This window comes from Peromyscus leucopus, chromosome 10, assembly GCF_004664715.2.
Source record: "Peromyscus leucopus breed LL Stock chromosome 10, UCI_PerLeu_2.1, whole genome shotgun sequence".
In the NCBI taxonomy this organism is placed as follows: domain Eukaryota; kingdom Metazoa; phylum Chordata; class Mammalia; order Rodentia; family Cricetidae; genus Peromyscus; species Peromyscus leucopus.
In genome coordinates, this window is record NC_051071.1 from 62,082,526 (window position 1) to 62,098,004 (window position 15,479).

At 45.7% G+C, this 15,479-nt stretch overlaps 1 protein-coding gene across 5 annotated transcripts in view; it reads left to right on the forward strand.

Annotated features, from left to right (window-relative positions):
- The window catches only part of Pdgfra (platelet derived growth factor receptor alpha), a 47,630-nt gene extending 33,743 nt beyond the window's left edge, over positions 1-13,887 (forward strand). For all 5 annotated transcript variants that reach the window (XM_028858340.2, XM_028858124.2, XM_028858260.2 and 2 more), the window contains exons 17-23: positions 1,639-1,754; positions 2,109-2,231; positions 4,143-4,254; positions 5,476-5,575; positions 5,771-5,876; positions 7,777-8,024; positions 10,666-13,887. In XM_028858340.2, the coding sequence (XP_028714173.1) occupies positions 1,639-1,754; positions 2,109-2,231; positions 4,143-4,254; positions 5,476-5,575; positions 5,771-5,876; positions 7,777-8,024; positions 10,666-10,813 (953 nt within the window). In that variant the 3' untranslated portion in view covers positions 10,814-13,887. The remainder of the gene's footprint in view (positions 1-1,638; positions 1,755-2,108; positions 2,232-4,142; positions 4,255-5,475; positions 5,576-5,770; positions 5,877-7,776; positions 8,025-10,665) is intronic.
- The last annotated feature ends 1,592 nt before the right edge of the window (positions 13,888-15,479 follow it).

Below are 15,479 nucleotides of genomic sequence, written 5' to 3' on the forward strand. Positions count from 1 at the left end.
AAAGCCACGCCAGATGGACCACCTCACGCCTGCTCTCGGTGGCCACTCTAGGGATCTAGCTTAACCACACACATGAAGTGAGCAGTGTCTATGAGCATGACCTTTTCTTGTGATCCTGCTTTTGGGGGTTTGAGCCTCTCATCAGCTGCTGCAAAAGTGCTCAGCTGCCGTGGAGACTGTTTTGAAAAAAAAAAAAAAATTCTCTAGTGTGCTCTGAATACTTTCAGGATTCTTAAGTGAAAGGTACAATCCATTAAAAAAATATGTGCTTGTTTTGTAAAAGCCAACATGCAATATTTTCCATATCTGCAGCTCCATTCACTTCACGTTGCCAAGTGGGTGAACTTCCAAACACTTCTGAGAGTTTACCCAATGAGAGTTCTTGGAAGCCCGGCTTCCTTTTCCACTCCCATATGGTTAAAAATAGTTTACATTGCTTCCCGGGCAGAGCTGGTGGGCCCTGACTCATGCTCGGCCTGGGTCCTGCTGGCACGCAGACCACAGTTTTCTGGCCTTCCCATAGCCAGGAGGAAAAAATATGAATGGCTGAAGCCGCTCATGGCTGGCCTGAATATCGTCGAGGACTGAGAACTGCTGGCCTAGACTGCTTTCCTGGAAAACTCTTGGGGGCCCCCCCAGAAGGGATGAATGGGGGGAAGTGGACAAGTTAGAAGGCAAGGTCAATGGCTGATCACGGGCGCCGTCCTTTAAGATGGCCGCCTGCTCTGTTTGGTTAGTTGATGTAGCTGGCTAGCTAAACACAAAGTAAACAGAAAATAAAGCAGACCTCGAATTTACCATGGACGATTCCCTTGTGTGTGTGTGTGTGTGTGTGTGTGTGTGTGTGTGTGTGTGTATGAGTCTCCAAGATGGCTGAGGTGATTGTGACTGGGGGCCGGGAGTGGGGGGAACGAAAGCCAAGGGCAAACAAAAATCTGTGTGTGAGAATCCATGGAGGAGTTTGGTTTGATTAATTATTCTGCATATAGCTGTCTGCCCCCCAGGTATGTGTTTGTGCATGCAGGCTGGGTATCGCTTATCTGAAATGCTTGGAACCGAATGTGTTTTGAAATTTTTTTTTTCAGATTTTGGAATATTTGCATATACATAATGAGATATCTTGGGGTTGGGAGCCAAACCTAAATAGAAATTCCTATCTGTTTCACGCACACCTCAGACACATAGTTGACAGTAATTTTATACAATATTTTTCTAGTGTGCCTGTGTTTTGACTATGACCTGTCACATGACGTCTGGCATGGGAATATTTCTACTTCTGTCACCACGCTGGTGCTAAACAAGTTTTGGATGTTTCAAGCATTTTAGATTCAGGATTCTGGGTCAGGAATTCTTAACCTGTGTCTATTTCTTTTGGAAGAAACAGCCATTACTTCTTCTATTTTTATAGCACTGGGAGTTGAAAAGTGTGCTTCGTGCATGCTGGGCAAATTCTCTACCACGGAGCCACACCCGTAGCCTCCTTTGCATACTTTCTGTATCCTGTGAAGTCTAGGAACTATGAGGAAATGCTTTGGGAGGAGATCGCTGGGCAAACTTCTGCAACCTGCTGGACCAGGGGGTGTCAGGGTCCTGGAGGGTCCCGTGCCGACACTAACACATTTGACGCCTTCCCCACAGACTCAGAAGTCAAAAACCTCCTGTCGGATGATGACTCCGAGGGTCTTACTTTGCTGGATTTACTGAGCTTCACCTACCAAGTTGCAAGAGGAATGGAATTTTTGGCTTCCAAAAATGTAAGTTCAAGGCACAGGGACCTCCCTCAGACCCAGCCACAGGTTCAGAGGGAGGGGGACGGACATGGAACGAAATGCCAGGAGGGAGATCTCAGAGCAGCAGTAACAGGGGCTTCTCAGTTTACCTACCTCTTTGTCACTTCCCCAAACTGTCTGGGAATCTGACATCATTGGGCGTCTGTCTTTCTCCAGGACCCTTTGTCCCTCAGGAGAAGTCAGGACGGGGAGGGAGGGCAAATTCTTCCTGCCAGGGCACCCCTCAAGTGCCACCACGGAGTGGCCAGTCTTGCAGGAATGCTGCTGTCTGGCCTCAGCTGGAGCCATTCTGAAGTGACTTCTTTCCTTCCCATGTAGTGCGTCCACCGGGACCTGGCTGCCCGCAACGTCCTTCTGGCACAGGGGAAAATTGTGAAGATCTGTGACTTTGGCCTGGCCAGAGACATCATGCATGATTCCAACTACGTGTCGAAAGGCAGTGTAAGCTTCCTCCACCTTCACCGTCTATCCCCCTTTGAAGTGTGTTGTTTCTTAATTCAGAAGTCATATTTCTGAAATAGGTTCACAAGGTTCATTAGTTGACTCCAGAGGGAAAGCTTGGGCTTAACAGACAGCCTGGTATCAGCTCCACCCGATAGCAGGGTTGGCATTTGGCCAAGTTTAATGTCTATCTCATGCCTTAGTTTCTCTGTAGCATCCCTCATTTCCTAAATTGCTATAAGGGAATAATTTAGGGATTCATATAAAGTGCTATAGACAGTGCTTGACATAGAGAAGTGCCCAGCAGGGGCTGGGGAGATGGCTCGTTGGTTAAGAAGAGTATTGGCTGCTCTTCCAGAGGATCTGGGTTCAATTCCCAGCCCTCAAGTGACAGCTCACAACCACCTGCAGGTCTGGGGAGCTGATGCCCTCTTTTATGTGCTCTAGGCACGTATGCAGTGTACAGACATTGAAGGCAAAACACTCACACATGTAAAACTAAAAACAAACAATTAGACACACCCAGTAAGTGTTAACTCCTAATAAGTCAAGTAAGTACATGAATATACAAGAAGGCATTTCCAGGGAGATCTCTAGTTTTTTAATTTAAATTCTCACCAGATTTCCAACAGGCAAGTTTAAGCTTTAGAACATTAAGATGGCTGGAGTTAATAGAATGGTTCAGTTTCTTTAAACAGAGTCTCATTACCTCATTACCTATTTGAACCAGCCTCTCCATCCCTTCAACCTAAGCACGTGAGCAGCTTGGGACGTGTCTGTCACCTGGGGGTATGATTATGTGTCCCTCTGTCCCACTGGTGTAGGACAGCTCCCAGAGCCACAGCACTTGCTTAGACAGTCCACGTCGGTGCCTCATGACTCATGACTCATGCTCATGACCAGAGCTGTGGCTCTTCCCAGGCACCTTGATCAAGTTGCTAAGGTTATGAATGTCTGCTGTTTCCTTAGTAACTGGGGTAGTGGTGGTGGTGGTGGTGGAGGATGCTAGCCTGAAGGATGCTGTGTTGTGTATCTGTCTAGACTTATTATTTCACCTGAAGTTTGGACCGGCTTCGCAAAGGAGACACATCTCAGTATCTTCTTTCTTGACAGTGGAAAATAGCCACTTATTTTTTAGAGTTTGGAAGGTGTCACTGGTCTACATCTGTTTTCAGTTTTGTTCCTAGGGTTACCTGAAAACAGGGGGACTGGTCTGGTCAAAGGTCACACTTTATTGCTAAATAGAAAGTTAAATATTTTTGTTGTATTATTCCTCCCAAGAGATAAGAAGGGACATTGAGCATCCCTTGTTCCTTATGATTGTTAAGAACCTAGACAGTGGGCTAAGACAGTAGCCCAGTTAGCGAAATGCTTGCTGCGTAAGCAGGGGTAGCTGAGTTTGAGCTCCAGAACTCATGTAAAAAACCAGACATAATGGCTGGTGCATGTAATCCCAGTGCTGCGGAGGTAGAAACAGATCCCTGGAACTCCTTGTTCTGTCCTAGGCAGCCTAGCTGAATCGGTGAGTCCCAGGCGAGTGAGAGTCCTAGGCCAGTCAGAGAAAAACAAAACAAAAACAAAAACATAGGTGGATTATATCCTGAGTAACAACAGCTGAAGTCTTTGGCCTCCATATGCACACACACACACACACACACACACACACACACACACACACACACACACACACACACATATGCACACAACCAGCACCTGCATACACGTGAACATACACACATATACATATACACGCATACCACACCTAGTTGCCGGTGAACAGGAAACACATGAGAGACATGATGCGGGCAGGATCTTTAATGCATTGTTCACAGCCCAGGGAGAACCTCTTCCCATTTCTTCTTCTGCAGACATCATGGTCTGTGTGTTAATCTCCTCTCTCCTCTTGCACAGACCTTCCTGCCTGTGAAGTGGATGGCTCCTGAGAGCATCTTTGACAACCTCTACACCACGCTGAGTGACGTCTGGTCTTATGGCATCCTGCTCTGGGAGATCTTTTCCCTCGGTATGGACTTGACTACTTTGCTGGTGTGGCTAATTCTGAAGGGATATGTGTCGGGCTTAGGTCCAGGATGCCGACACACACAGTGTCCACAGTTCATCCTGCAGCTGTTCCACAAGCCAACCCTTACCACGTCTGATGTAGGCTGAGTAGACCCAGAGGAATCTTTGGGGGATGCTTCGTCACCCCTGACCACTGCCCCTTTTCTCTTGTGGCTTGTGTCAGAGTGATTTGCCTCCATGGAAAGTACTTCCGATGACATCTGCCTTTTCATTTTGGACGCTGGGTTAGCTAGGTCACCAAGAGTTTCTTCCCCTTTATTTGATGATGAATGATGCTCAGGTGAAAGGTGATGCGGCAAGGAAGGGGGTGTAGCTCCCCAGCTGGAGGAGATAAACCTCCTTAACATTTGATCACTTGTCACCAGGGCCTGGACAGGTCAGGTGCCTGCTTCCAGGGGAGGGTCGTAAGCGAATGAGGAGGTACGACGGTGACCTTTGGGGACATATGGCTTACACAGTTAGCGGTAAACCATGCAAGCTATAATGTGGGTTCTGAGGAAGGAGAAAGAGTCTTGGAGTGGAAGCTTCAGAGAGGAAATCAAACTTGACCTGGCCTTGGCTGTGTGCTCAGGGCACCACTATTCATTCCCACTCTCCGTTTCCTGGAGCCTTGTACTCCCTTGAAACAGTGGATCATTGGCAGTTCAGGTGCCAGCTTTGAATCTGGCTATAATTATTTGAACACTTGTGATGGAAATGGCATTCTTAAGCTGGGCACAGTGGCCCACGCCTTTAATCCCAGTACTTGGGAGACAGAGGCAGGTGGATCTCTATAAGTTCCAGGATAGCCAGGGCTGTTACACAGAGAAAGTCTGTCTCAAAACAAAACAAACACACAAACAAACAAAGAAAATGACATTCTTACCTTTAGTGGCTTAGAACACCTCCTCACCTTTTGAGTGTGTGTATGTATATCCAGTAGTTCAAAACACTATTAAATTCTTTAGTGATTTTTTTCCCCCTAAAGTTGTATGCTTTTTGCCCAAGATGCTTGAACTCGACCAACCAAGACTCCTATGTCAAGTCTGAGCAGTCCTCCACAGTCAAGGAGTTGCTAACCTACAGATTCTTTGAAAGAATCGGGACATCAGGCCTTCAGGATTAAGGATGTGTGGTACCCGTAGAAGCCCTTGGTCATCCAGTTTTCTCTTTCGGCTCTTAGGTGGCACACCCTACCCTGGCATGATGGTGGATTCGACTTTCTACAATAAGATCAAGAGTGGATACCGGATGGCCAAACCTGACCATGCCACCAGTGAAGTGTAAGCTTCCTCTCCACCGGTGGGCTGGTGCGCGTGCTCCAGGGTCTGTGGGGTGGCTGACATCTGCTCCAGGGTCTGTGGGGTGGCTGACATCTGCTCCAGGGTCAGTGGGGCGGCTGACATCTGCTCCAGGGTCAGTGGGGCGGCTGACGTCTACGTGCACTCCCACACTCACCCTGAGCTCTGCCTTTGCAGCTATGAGATCATGGTGCAGTGCTGGAATAGTGAGCCCGAGAAGAGACCCTCCTTCTACCACCTGAGTGAGATCGTGGAGAATCTGCTGCCTGGGCAATATAAAAAGGTCAGTGGGAGCCTGTGACGGTGGGCAGGAGGCTGTGGACAAGGACGAGAGAGTAGCTGGCACTTAGGCCAGCCAGCAGTGCTGTTCAGCACTCTTTGAAAGGGACACTTTCAAAGGAGAACACAGATCGTGTAATTCTGTGACCACGGCTTCGGGGAGAGCTCTACAGGACCCTGGTAGCAATGATGAATGGAGACACCCCCACCCCCACCCCTTCCCATAGGGCTCTCTTTCGTCTTACATGCTCGGCACCTGTAGGCACTTCATTCTCCAGACGTTTGAGTATCTGCAGCTACAGTGCCGTTTAGAACCTTCAGGACTTCTGAGGCCATCCAATTGCTCATTTGGACGTACTTAAATTCGTCTGAAACTGGCTTTTACCAGCTGACCGGAGGGGACAATCCCAGCTGTTATCTGTGACTCCAGCTGGTTTTCTGCAGCACAGGAAGCATTGTTCAAAGGAACAAATGTAATTTCACGGACCTACTCGGGAGATGCAAATGAATGGAGCGGTTTTCTGCTGAGGCCTGGAGAAGGGAAGCCACACACTCGAGTGTGGTGAATCCCATCTCAGACTAGGCACTGTAGACTGACTCATTTCTCTCTCTTCTTGAGAGGCAACATCGGTAGTTGGCCCTGGAGCCTCCCATCCCTTGAGCTGAGGGTTTAGAATGTCAGACTAGATTGCACATGTTGCGTCTCTCCTAAGTGATGCTGGGCGCAGGTAGGAATAACTCACCTAGGTCAGGGGAAGACTCTCTGCCTGTGGGAAGAGGAAGACACTGCAGTAAGGACTTTTCCATTTTTGTCTTTTGTGGCTGCTCCACCCTATACACGGGTGGCAGGAATCTCTGTGGTGTGTTGACTTAAGTACACCGGATGGGTGCAGCTAAGCCATATGGTGATTCTGTTTTTAATTTTTGTTTGTTTGTTTCCTGTTTTTTTGAGACAGGGTCTCTCTATGTAGCTCTGGCTGTTTTTAGCAGTCACTCTGTAGACCAGGCTGGCCTCGAACTCACAGAGATCCACTGCTTCTGCCTCCCGAATCCTGGGATTAAAGATGTGAGTCACCATACCTAACTTACTTTTAGTGGGTTTTGTTTCTTGGTTTGCTTGATTATTATTATTATTATTTTATTTTTATTTTTTGAGACAGGGTTTCTCTGTGTAGTCCTGGATGTCCTAGAACTCGCTCTTTAGACCAGGCTGGCCTTGAACTTAGAGATCCCCTTGCCTCTGCCTCCTGAATGTTGGGACCAAAGGCATGTACTGCCACCACCCTGCTTGATTTGTTTTTTGAGGACTCTAACCTCCATACTGACATCCAGTATGGAAGTACTCTCCCATCAATACAACTTGTTAGTATTTGTTTTCATTTACTTTCTTGATGATAGACACTTTGACTGGGTTGGGTGGCTTGACTTTTCTCTAGTGGCTAAGGATATTGAATACTTTTCCAAGTATTTATTGGCTATTTGTATTTATTCTTTTATAAGCTAAATATTCAGTTTATTGTCCATTTATTGATTGGATAATTTTTTTTGGTATTTAAATTTTGCAGTTCTTTATATACCCTACATACTAATCCATTGACTGATGTGCATTTGGCAAAGCTTTCTCCTATTCTTTAAGTTTTTCTCTTCACTTTTTGTTGTTTTTCTTTGCTGCACAAAAGCTTTCTTCTTTCCTTCCTTTCATCATCATCATCATCATCATCATTATTATTATTATTATTATTTTGAGACAGGGTCTCTCTTTGTATCGCTGTCTGATCTGGACCATGACAAACTGTTATCCTTGTAGAAACCCATACGCGTTAAACCACATGTTCTAAATGTCTATATTCATTTCACAATTTGTCAGTAACACTTGATTAAATGCGTCCAATGAATACTTTCAGAGTTATGAAAAGATTCACCTGGACTTCCTAAAGAGTGACCATCCGGCCGTGGCGCGCATGCGGGTGGACTCTGACAACTCGTACATTGGCGTCACTTACAAAAACGAAGAGGACAAGCTGAAGGACTGGGAAGGCGGCCTGGACGAGCAGAGGCTGAGTGCGGACAGCGGCTACATCATCCCCCTGCCGGACATTGACCCCGTTCCCGAGGAGGAGGAGGAAGACCTAGGCAAGAGGAACAGACACAGGCAAGTGGGGTGCTTGCTCACCTCCCCCTGTGCAAGCCCGGAAGGGAGGGCTCATGGGTGTGAATTGTGCGCGGGCAACAAGGGACAGAGGTCCAGGGTGGCCCCTGGAAGTTTTTTGTTTTTTTTTTTTTGTTTTTTGTTTTTTTGTTTTTTTGTTTTTTTTTTTTTTAAATATATTTTATTTTATTTTTATGTGCATTTGTGTTTTTGCCATGGGTGTCGGGGTCCCCCTGAAACTGGAGTTACAGACAGGTGTGAACTGCCGTGTGGGTGCCGGGAATGGAACTCGGGTTCTCTGGAAGAAGAGTCAGCACTCTTAACCACTGAGCCCTCTCTCCAGCCCGCCCATGGAATTTTGAAAATGCCCCCCCTCCTCCCGGTTCTGAGGTGTCTCACCCCAGGGAGCGCCTCTCTGGCGCACAACCTCTGATCCTGAGATCTTGGTGCACCTAAGCCGGGGTGACGGGGTGACATGAGAGCAGCCTCTCCCCGGAGGTCAAGGAGGAGCGAGGTGGGGCTGGGAGGTCTGCTGCTCCATCCATAGTCCTTAGCCCCGCCTATAGTTCAGAATTACAAACTGCTGATCCACAGGCCTCCCCCCCCCCCCCCGTCCGTCTGTCCTTCCTTCCTCTGCGGCTGCCTTCGCCTCCCCTTTGTGTGAAGCACAGGGCAGCCGCCCCACAGTGGGGAGGAAGCCATGGCCCTACCCACCGGCAGATGATCATGAGTTTTGAGTAAAAAGACACACAAGGACAAGGCAGAATATGGACGAGACGTCAGGAATCCAGGGAAGGGAAGACCTGGCAGGCTAGTGACCTCAGGGATTGTATACCTAGACCCTTTTGTTTAAAAAAATGTCTAGTACACAAGAATATTGTGAGACTCTGCCGACCAGTTAGTGGTGACCTAATTTACTTCATCCAGCTTGGTGTATATATACCATCGCGCGCGCACACACACACACACAAACACACATGCATATATACACTTAGATACACATATACACAAAATACACACATACACATACATACACACACACACACATGCACATACACACACACACACAAGCACACATGCATGCACTCCCCCCCACACCTACACTTTTATTTTTCACTCAAAGCTAAGTAGGAAACACCAGGATACTTCACCCCTGGTATTCTGGCATATGCTTCCTAAGAATAAGACCAATCGTGTGATAAGAATAGGAAAGTTAACTTGCAGAGAGTTAGAGTTGGAGATATAAAATCCATATGGACTACATTTGAGGCTCTAGGTTCAATCCCCAGTACTGAAAGAAAAAGAAGGAAAGGAAACCAATAGCTGTTCTCAGGTCTCCTTTAATACTCAGGCTTTATTCAAATTCAGATAACAGTTTCAACAATAACTGCCAATATTTATTGGGCATTCTCATGTGTTCATGGTTATTAGATTATTATATTTAATCATCTCAGCAGATATATTATTGTTATGCATTACGGTCATGTCATTTGTAGCCTTGTTTGGTTTTATTTACGTTCCAGAAAAATATTTTTTTATTTTATTTTATTTCTTTTATTTATTTATTTATTTTATTTTTTTTGGTTTTTCAAGACAGGGTTTCTCTGTGTAGCTTTGCGCCTTTCCTGGAACTCACTTGGTAGCCCATTCTGGCCTCGAACTCACAGAGATCCGCCTGGCTCTGCCTCCCGAGTGCTGGGATTAAAGGCGTGCGCCACCACCGCCCGGCTTTATTTCTTATATATATTTTATTTTTTGAGATTATAATTGTGTGTGTGTAGCTATATTCACCTAAGTATACAGATACAGCCTGCTCAGTCTGTATAATGCTACCTGTATGTCTACATATGTTAGGACTGACCATTTGATGTCTGATAAGCAACCGGTGTGCTCCTCCCTAGGGAAGACCATTTCTCTGATCTCAATGTACCTTCATTGTCTGTAGTTCTTTGTCTAGAGTTGAGGTTGCCTGAGTGGCCATCCTTTACACATTAACATGTCTATTGGTGTCCTTCTTATTCGGGTCTCGCTTAGGCAGCCATGTTAGCGAGGCTTCTGGTATGCCATTTTATAGATGTGAAAAGAAAACCTTTTTTTCCCTCTGTCTTCACTTGAGCCTTCAGACTCAGAGGGGCTGGGTGGGTGAGAGGCGAGAAGGGGCATGGCAGGGGAGTGAGGTAGACGTGGGAGACCATCCTCCTGCTCAGGGGGGTCCAGAGACAAGCCAGCAGCTGGCGGGACCGAACTTGGTCCGGCCGACTTCAGGTCCTTTGCTTTTCTTTCCCAGTGCCTTTTGATTGGCTGTTACTTACTCTCTCCCTCATAGGATGTGTAGGGAAAGTAGAAACTCTCATGTCTTGTTAGCAACTTCCACAAAACACCTGTGGCAGGAAAGAAGGCAAGCTGGGTTGTGGAGACGGCTGTGTCTTGGTTTGGCATTGGCTCTGTGCGGCACTGGGTAATGAGGAGCCGGCTGGCTGGATGACAGACTTGCCATGCTTGGCTGCACGTGTTTCAATAGGAAAGGACCTTGCACAAAGAGTCCCTTTTCCCCGGGCAGCCACCCTGGAAATGCAGCCCGTGTAGCGTGTAGCGTGTTGTCAGTCTGTCTGTGACCTTAGCCTTTGCTTTTCAATCCCACCAGCTCGCAGACTTCGGAAGAGAGCGCCATTGAGACAGGCTCCAGTAGCTCCACCTTCATCAAGAGAGAGGACGAGACCATTGAGGACATCGACATGATGGATGACATCGGCATAGACTCCTCAGACCTGGTGGAGGACAGCTTCCTGTAACAGGCAGGGTCGGGGGGGTTCTCGACTACTCCTGGAGCCTCCTTGGGATCCCTTTAAGAAAACCACTTCATGGCCATGCAAAGGTTGAGAAGAGGACTCGGGTGATGTGGAAAGGAGAAGTTCCCTGACCCGGGCCGCGGGGAGCCTCTGTGAATGGATGGGATACTCGGATTGAACTTGGTCCGCGTTGCCTCTTGTCAGCAGCATCTCAGCGGTGGGTGTGTGAAGTTTGGAAATGGACGGACAAGGGGAATAACAGGCCGCCGAAGACGAGCTTTGTGTTTCCGGGGGCGTTGGTGAGATTCCCACACTCGCGATTCGTGCTGGGGCACAGCTCCAGCATTGTAGTTATGTAAATAACTCTAACCAAGGATGTGTTTAGATTTGCGTTAACTCTCCTCTCTGGACTTCTGAAGAGACCACTCAGTCCATCCATGTACTTCCCTCTTGGAATCCGGTACCAGCTGCTGTTGAATTTTCCCATGAAGTACATGCAAAAACAAACCACTTTGAACCTTGAAAGGTACTGGAACCACCCTGTTTTCCTGTCTTATTAGTGCTAAAGAGGCAAACGATGATAACTAACCAACCTTGAATAATAGATTTGGGTCTTTTAGGAGCCCAAGAACTCCTCTGTATATTGTAATCTCTACTTTTATAACACTACTACTGTTAACAGTAATGCTAAATATGTAATCCGTAACATGATTTCCCGCCACAGAAAGCACAATTAAAACAAAAAACCCCTTACTAAGTAGGTGACAAGTTTGGCAGTTTTTGACATTTATATTAAGTAACACGTTTCTCAGTAAGATATAATAGCTTTAGTGGATTAAAGTTAGCGGACACTAGAGAGCAGAGTATTAAGTAGTGTCGCCCAGGAGTTTTTTGATGCTATGTACTGTTTAGTGTTCTCCCTAATCCAAGGCACTAAAAGCAGTTAATCACCTCTGAAGTAATGGAATTAGAAGCCAGCAAGGCGGAACCCCCGTGTCCTCAATGTTCTCAGTCTAAAGGCTTAAGTCTGGGCCCAATGTGACGTCCCATGCTGTGACCTTGTGGTGGAAATGAACAGTTCACAGAAGGACTCAGAGGGGCAGAAGTTTCTTTCACGACCAGTGATGACTTTGATGGATCCCACCCATGCCTACTTTTTAAAATCTATGACATGTAAAAATGCTTCAACATCAGCACCTCACTTTCCTCTCTTGTCTTAAAGAGAAAGAGCTGGTGATCCCGGAACCGCAATGGTGCTGTTGGATGAAGGATGCGTGGGCACTGGCTTGTCTCTTTATTTCCCACTGTTAACTGCAACTGCAGTCACTAGCTCCGGGGCTTTGCCCCAGAGATTTGGAATCACTAGGTCAGAGGGGAGCAGGCACCTATATATACCTTAATAAACTCCTTGGTGTTTCTGATCAACCAGCATTCAGAAACCCCGGCTTGAGTTACAGAGGGTTGCCGTGGGTGGGGCAATTTTGAAATTCGGAACTGGGCTAGAAGTCAACCATGCAGGAAGGCTACTATTTAAGTCCTTGGCTTTACGTCAGTAAGGTTTGATGCCACGTCTCTAGCAATTCCCATTCTTAATTTAAGTTTCCATGCTTAGCTGAGGCAGAGAAAGCAAAATCTTGCTTTGGGCACATCTTCCAGTTTCAGACAATGTGGGTACCACTTCCCACTGGATGGGGGACCTCAGGTTGTCCACCTCAAAGCAGGTTCACAGATGATGCAACTCTGTGTGTCAGGTCTTTGTCGAGTCGGCTCTGTATTTGGTGGAGAGGATGAAAAGGTTTTCCTGATTTGGGGGTGTTTAGGTGGGAGGGTAGCAGAACCAGCCGAACTGTCAAACTGGTTAGTGTAAGTTCATTGGCATTCTCTGCAATGTGCCTAATTGCTGACTCCGTATGAATGAAACATGGGCTGTGATTACTGCAATCACTGTATCTGCTTCCAGCAGGTGATGCTTTGGAAGGCACAGAAGCAATAACAAGGTACTTGACTGCCTACTGGTATAATCTCAGTGCAAACCCCAACTTTCCTTTTTCACAGTAAGTGTGAAGACTGAGCCAGATTGGCCAATTAAAAACAAAAACCTGACTAGATTCTTTAGAGCCAATTAGACCTGAAACACATGCGTGTTTCTAGAATTGCAGCTCAAGCGTTCTGTTTATCACCCCTTTGTACAGCCTTGACTTTGTTGGTTCTTTTTATTCTGATCTTGCTTTGGGCCTTGCATGACACCATGAGGTTGGATGAACGGTTCCTGTCCTTAGCAATCCTCTCCGCTGAGATTAAATGGGAATACATTTGTTTTTGTTTTTTTGAGACAGGATCTCTCTATGTAGCCCTGGCTGTCCTGGAACTCACTATGTAGACCAGGCTGGCCTTTAATCCTCAGAGATCCATCTGCCTCTGCCTCCCGAGTGCTGGGATTACAGGCACGCACCACCACACTCAGCAGGAATACATTTTTATTTTTAAACAGTGTTTTGAGTGTATCCCTGATTCATTTCTATTTTGCCTCCCGCAGAGTCCCCAAAAGAAAATTGACCAATCTTTCCTGCTTTCTATTCTTATGATGACAATCAAAGCCAGCCCGAGGAAAACAATTTGTGACTTTTTAAATGATCAGTGAGATGTCCTTGAAATGTGGTCTGCCAACCTGTACAAAATGGTCCTATATTTGTGAAGAGGGACATAAGATAAGATGATGTTATACATCAATATGTATATATGTATTGCTATGTAGACTTGGAGAATACTGCCAAAACGTGTATGACAAGCTGTATCACTGCCTTTGTTTATATTTTTTTAACTGTGATATTCCCCACAGGCACATTAACTGTTGCACTTTTGAATGTCCAAAATTTATATTTTAGAAGTAATAAAGAGGAAAAATACTTACATGTTCCCCAGACGGTGGTGTGGTGAATGCGTGAGAGCGACTAACGCCATAGGGAGGGTCTGCCGATACGAGATGGCTTCCAAATACCCCTGTCCATGTTTTGTTTTAAAAAGTGTAAATGGAGATCTTTATATTTCAATAAATGATTTATTATATATGACTTAAAGTGATGGGGGTCTACTTCTTTTGTGTTTTTAGTTTGATCAGGATCCCTTTCAACCCCCTTCCTACAATTCAGCCTGTTCGTTTGGGGCAGGATTTTGTTGTATAGTTCAGGTTGGCATTTACCTTCATGATCCTCCTGCCTCCGCCCCTAAAGTGCTGGTATCCTAGCCATGTAGTACAATGACTGGCCTCTTTTCCTTTTTATTTTTTTTTTCTGAGTAGACTAGTTGGTAAAGCAGTTTTAGGTTTACAGGACAGTTGAGTGGAGATCAAGATCTCCCATACACTAACCGGCATTATACATGGGCAGCCTCCCCATCTGTTCTGGAACCTCTCAGAATGCACGGTGTTTGTTACAGTGAGGACCCTGCATCCATGCATCACCTGTGCTGTGCTTTAGCAGCCTCCATGAAAGTTACTTGTAGATTTATGTCCTTCACATTCTGTCAGTTTCCCCAGTGTCCCGTCATATAAATTAATGCAATTCATTAATGGAAATTATTAGGTTAATAATTGGAAAACAGGTCCCTGTTTCAAAATAACTCCCTATTACCCAAATTCAGACAACCTATGCATCCAAGCCTGTATCCTCCAGAGCATGGCTGCTCATTGAGTATTAGCTCTGCTGCCTTGGCTCAGCCCAGGAAGGAGACAGATTCCTGGGAACAAAAACACTTCTGTCTGAACAACAGCTACACAATTCCGATTCCATCCTTTAACATAACACAGACAATTCTGTCTACTTTATCTGGTCTAGTGATTTTTTTTTAAATTAGAGATTTAAAAAACTTCTAAATTTTTTATGTTTTGCATTTTTGAGTCTTACAATAATAAATCTTAAAAAAAAATTTCTTCAGTGGCAGGGAAGACATCTCATAGGCACAGAAACCAGAGGACCTCAAGACTAGTGGCTTTTCTAAAAACCACGTAACTGAATAATGATAGCACTAGGATTAGAAATTCCAAATATATAAACCCACGATCATTTGCATGATGAGCCAAGGAGAAAGCAAGAGACACTGAGAATGTCAGCATGCAGAAGTAGCTTGTCTGGCTTCTTTGATATTTTCAAAGACAAGCAATGGGCAAGCGCAGCCTGGAGAACTCTTCTGTGTGTTTGTAATCAGAGCCTTTCTTTCCCGGCTGAAATACACCAGTTCTAATAATGGGTATTGTGATTTTAATAGTGGTGTGCTTCATGAAAAGCAACTCAGGAAAACGGCCTACTGTATCAGAATCCATCATAAGCTGGGCAGCTTCCCTCAGAATAACAGCCACAGAAATGTTTCATTATCTTTAACTCCAAATACACGTAAAGGCTAAATCCAATAACATCATGGTAGCAGTGTTTATAATAGAGGCAATTGTTTCATCCCACATTAGAATGTGTGTGAAAATACATATGTGTTCTTAATTAGCAGTTTATATCATCCTGCCCCACCTGGCAACATAAATAGCACCTGTGTCCTAAAGAATAATGAATGTAATTTCCCAAATAGATTTGCACACCAGTAATGTTTCCATCATCCACACTGTAGTTTACATACAAAGCAACGGAGATATCGAGGACACATGGTCTCTTGTGGCAGGGGG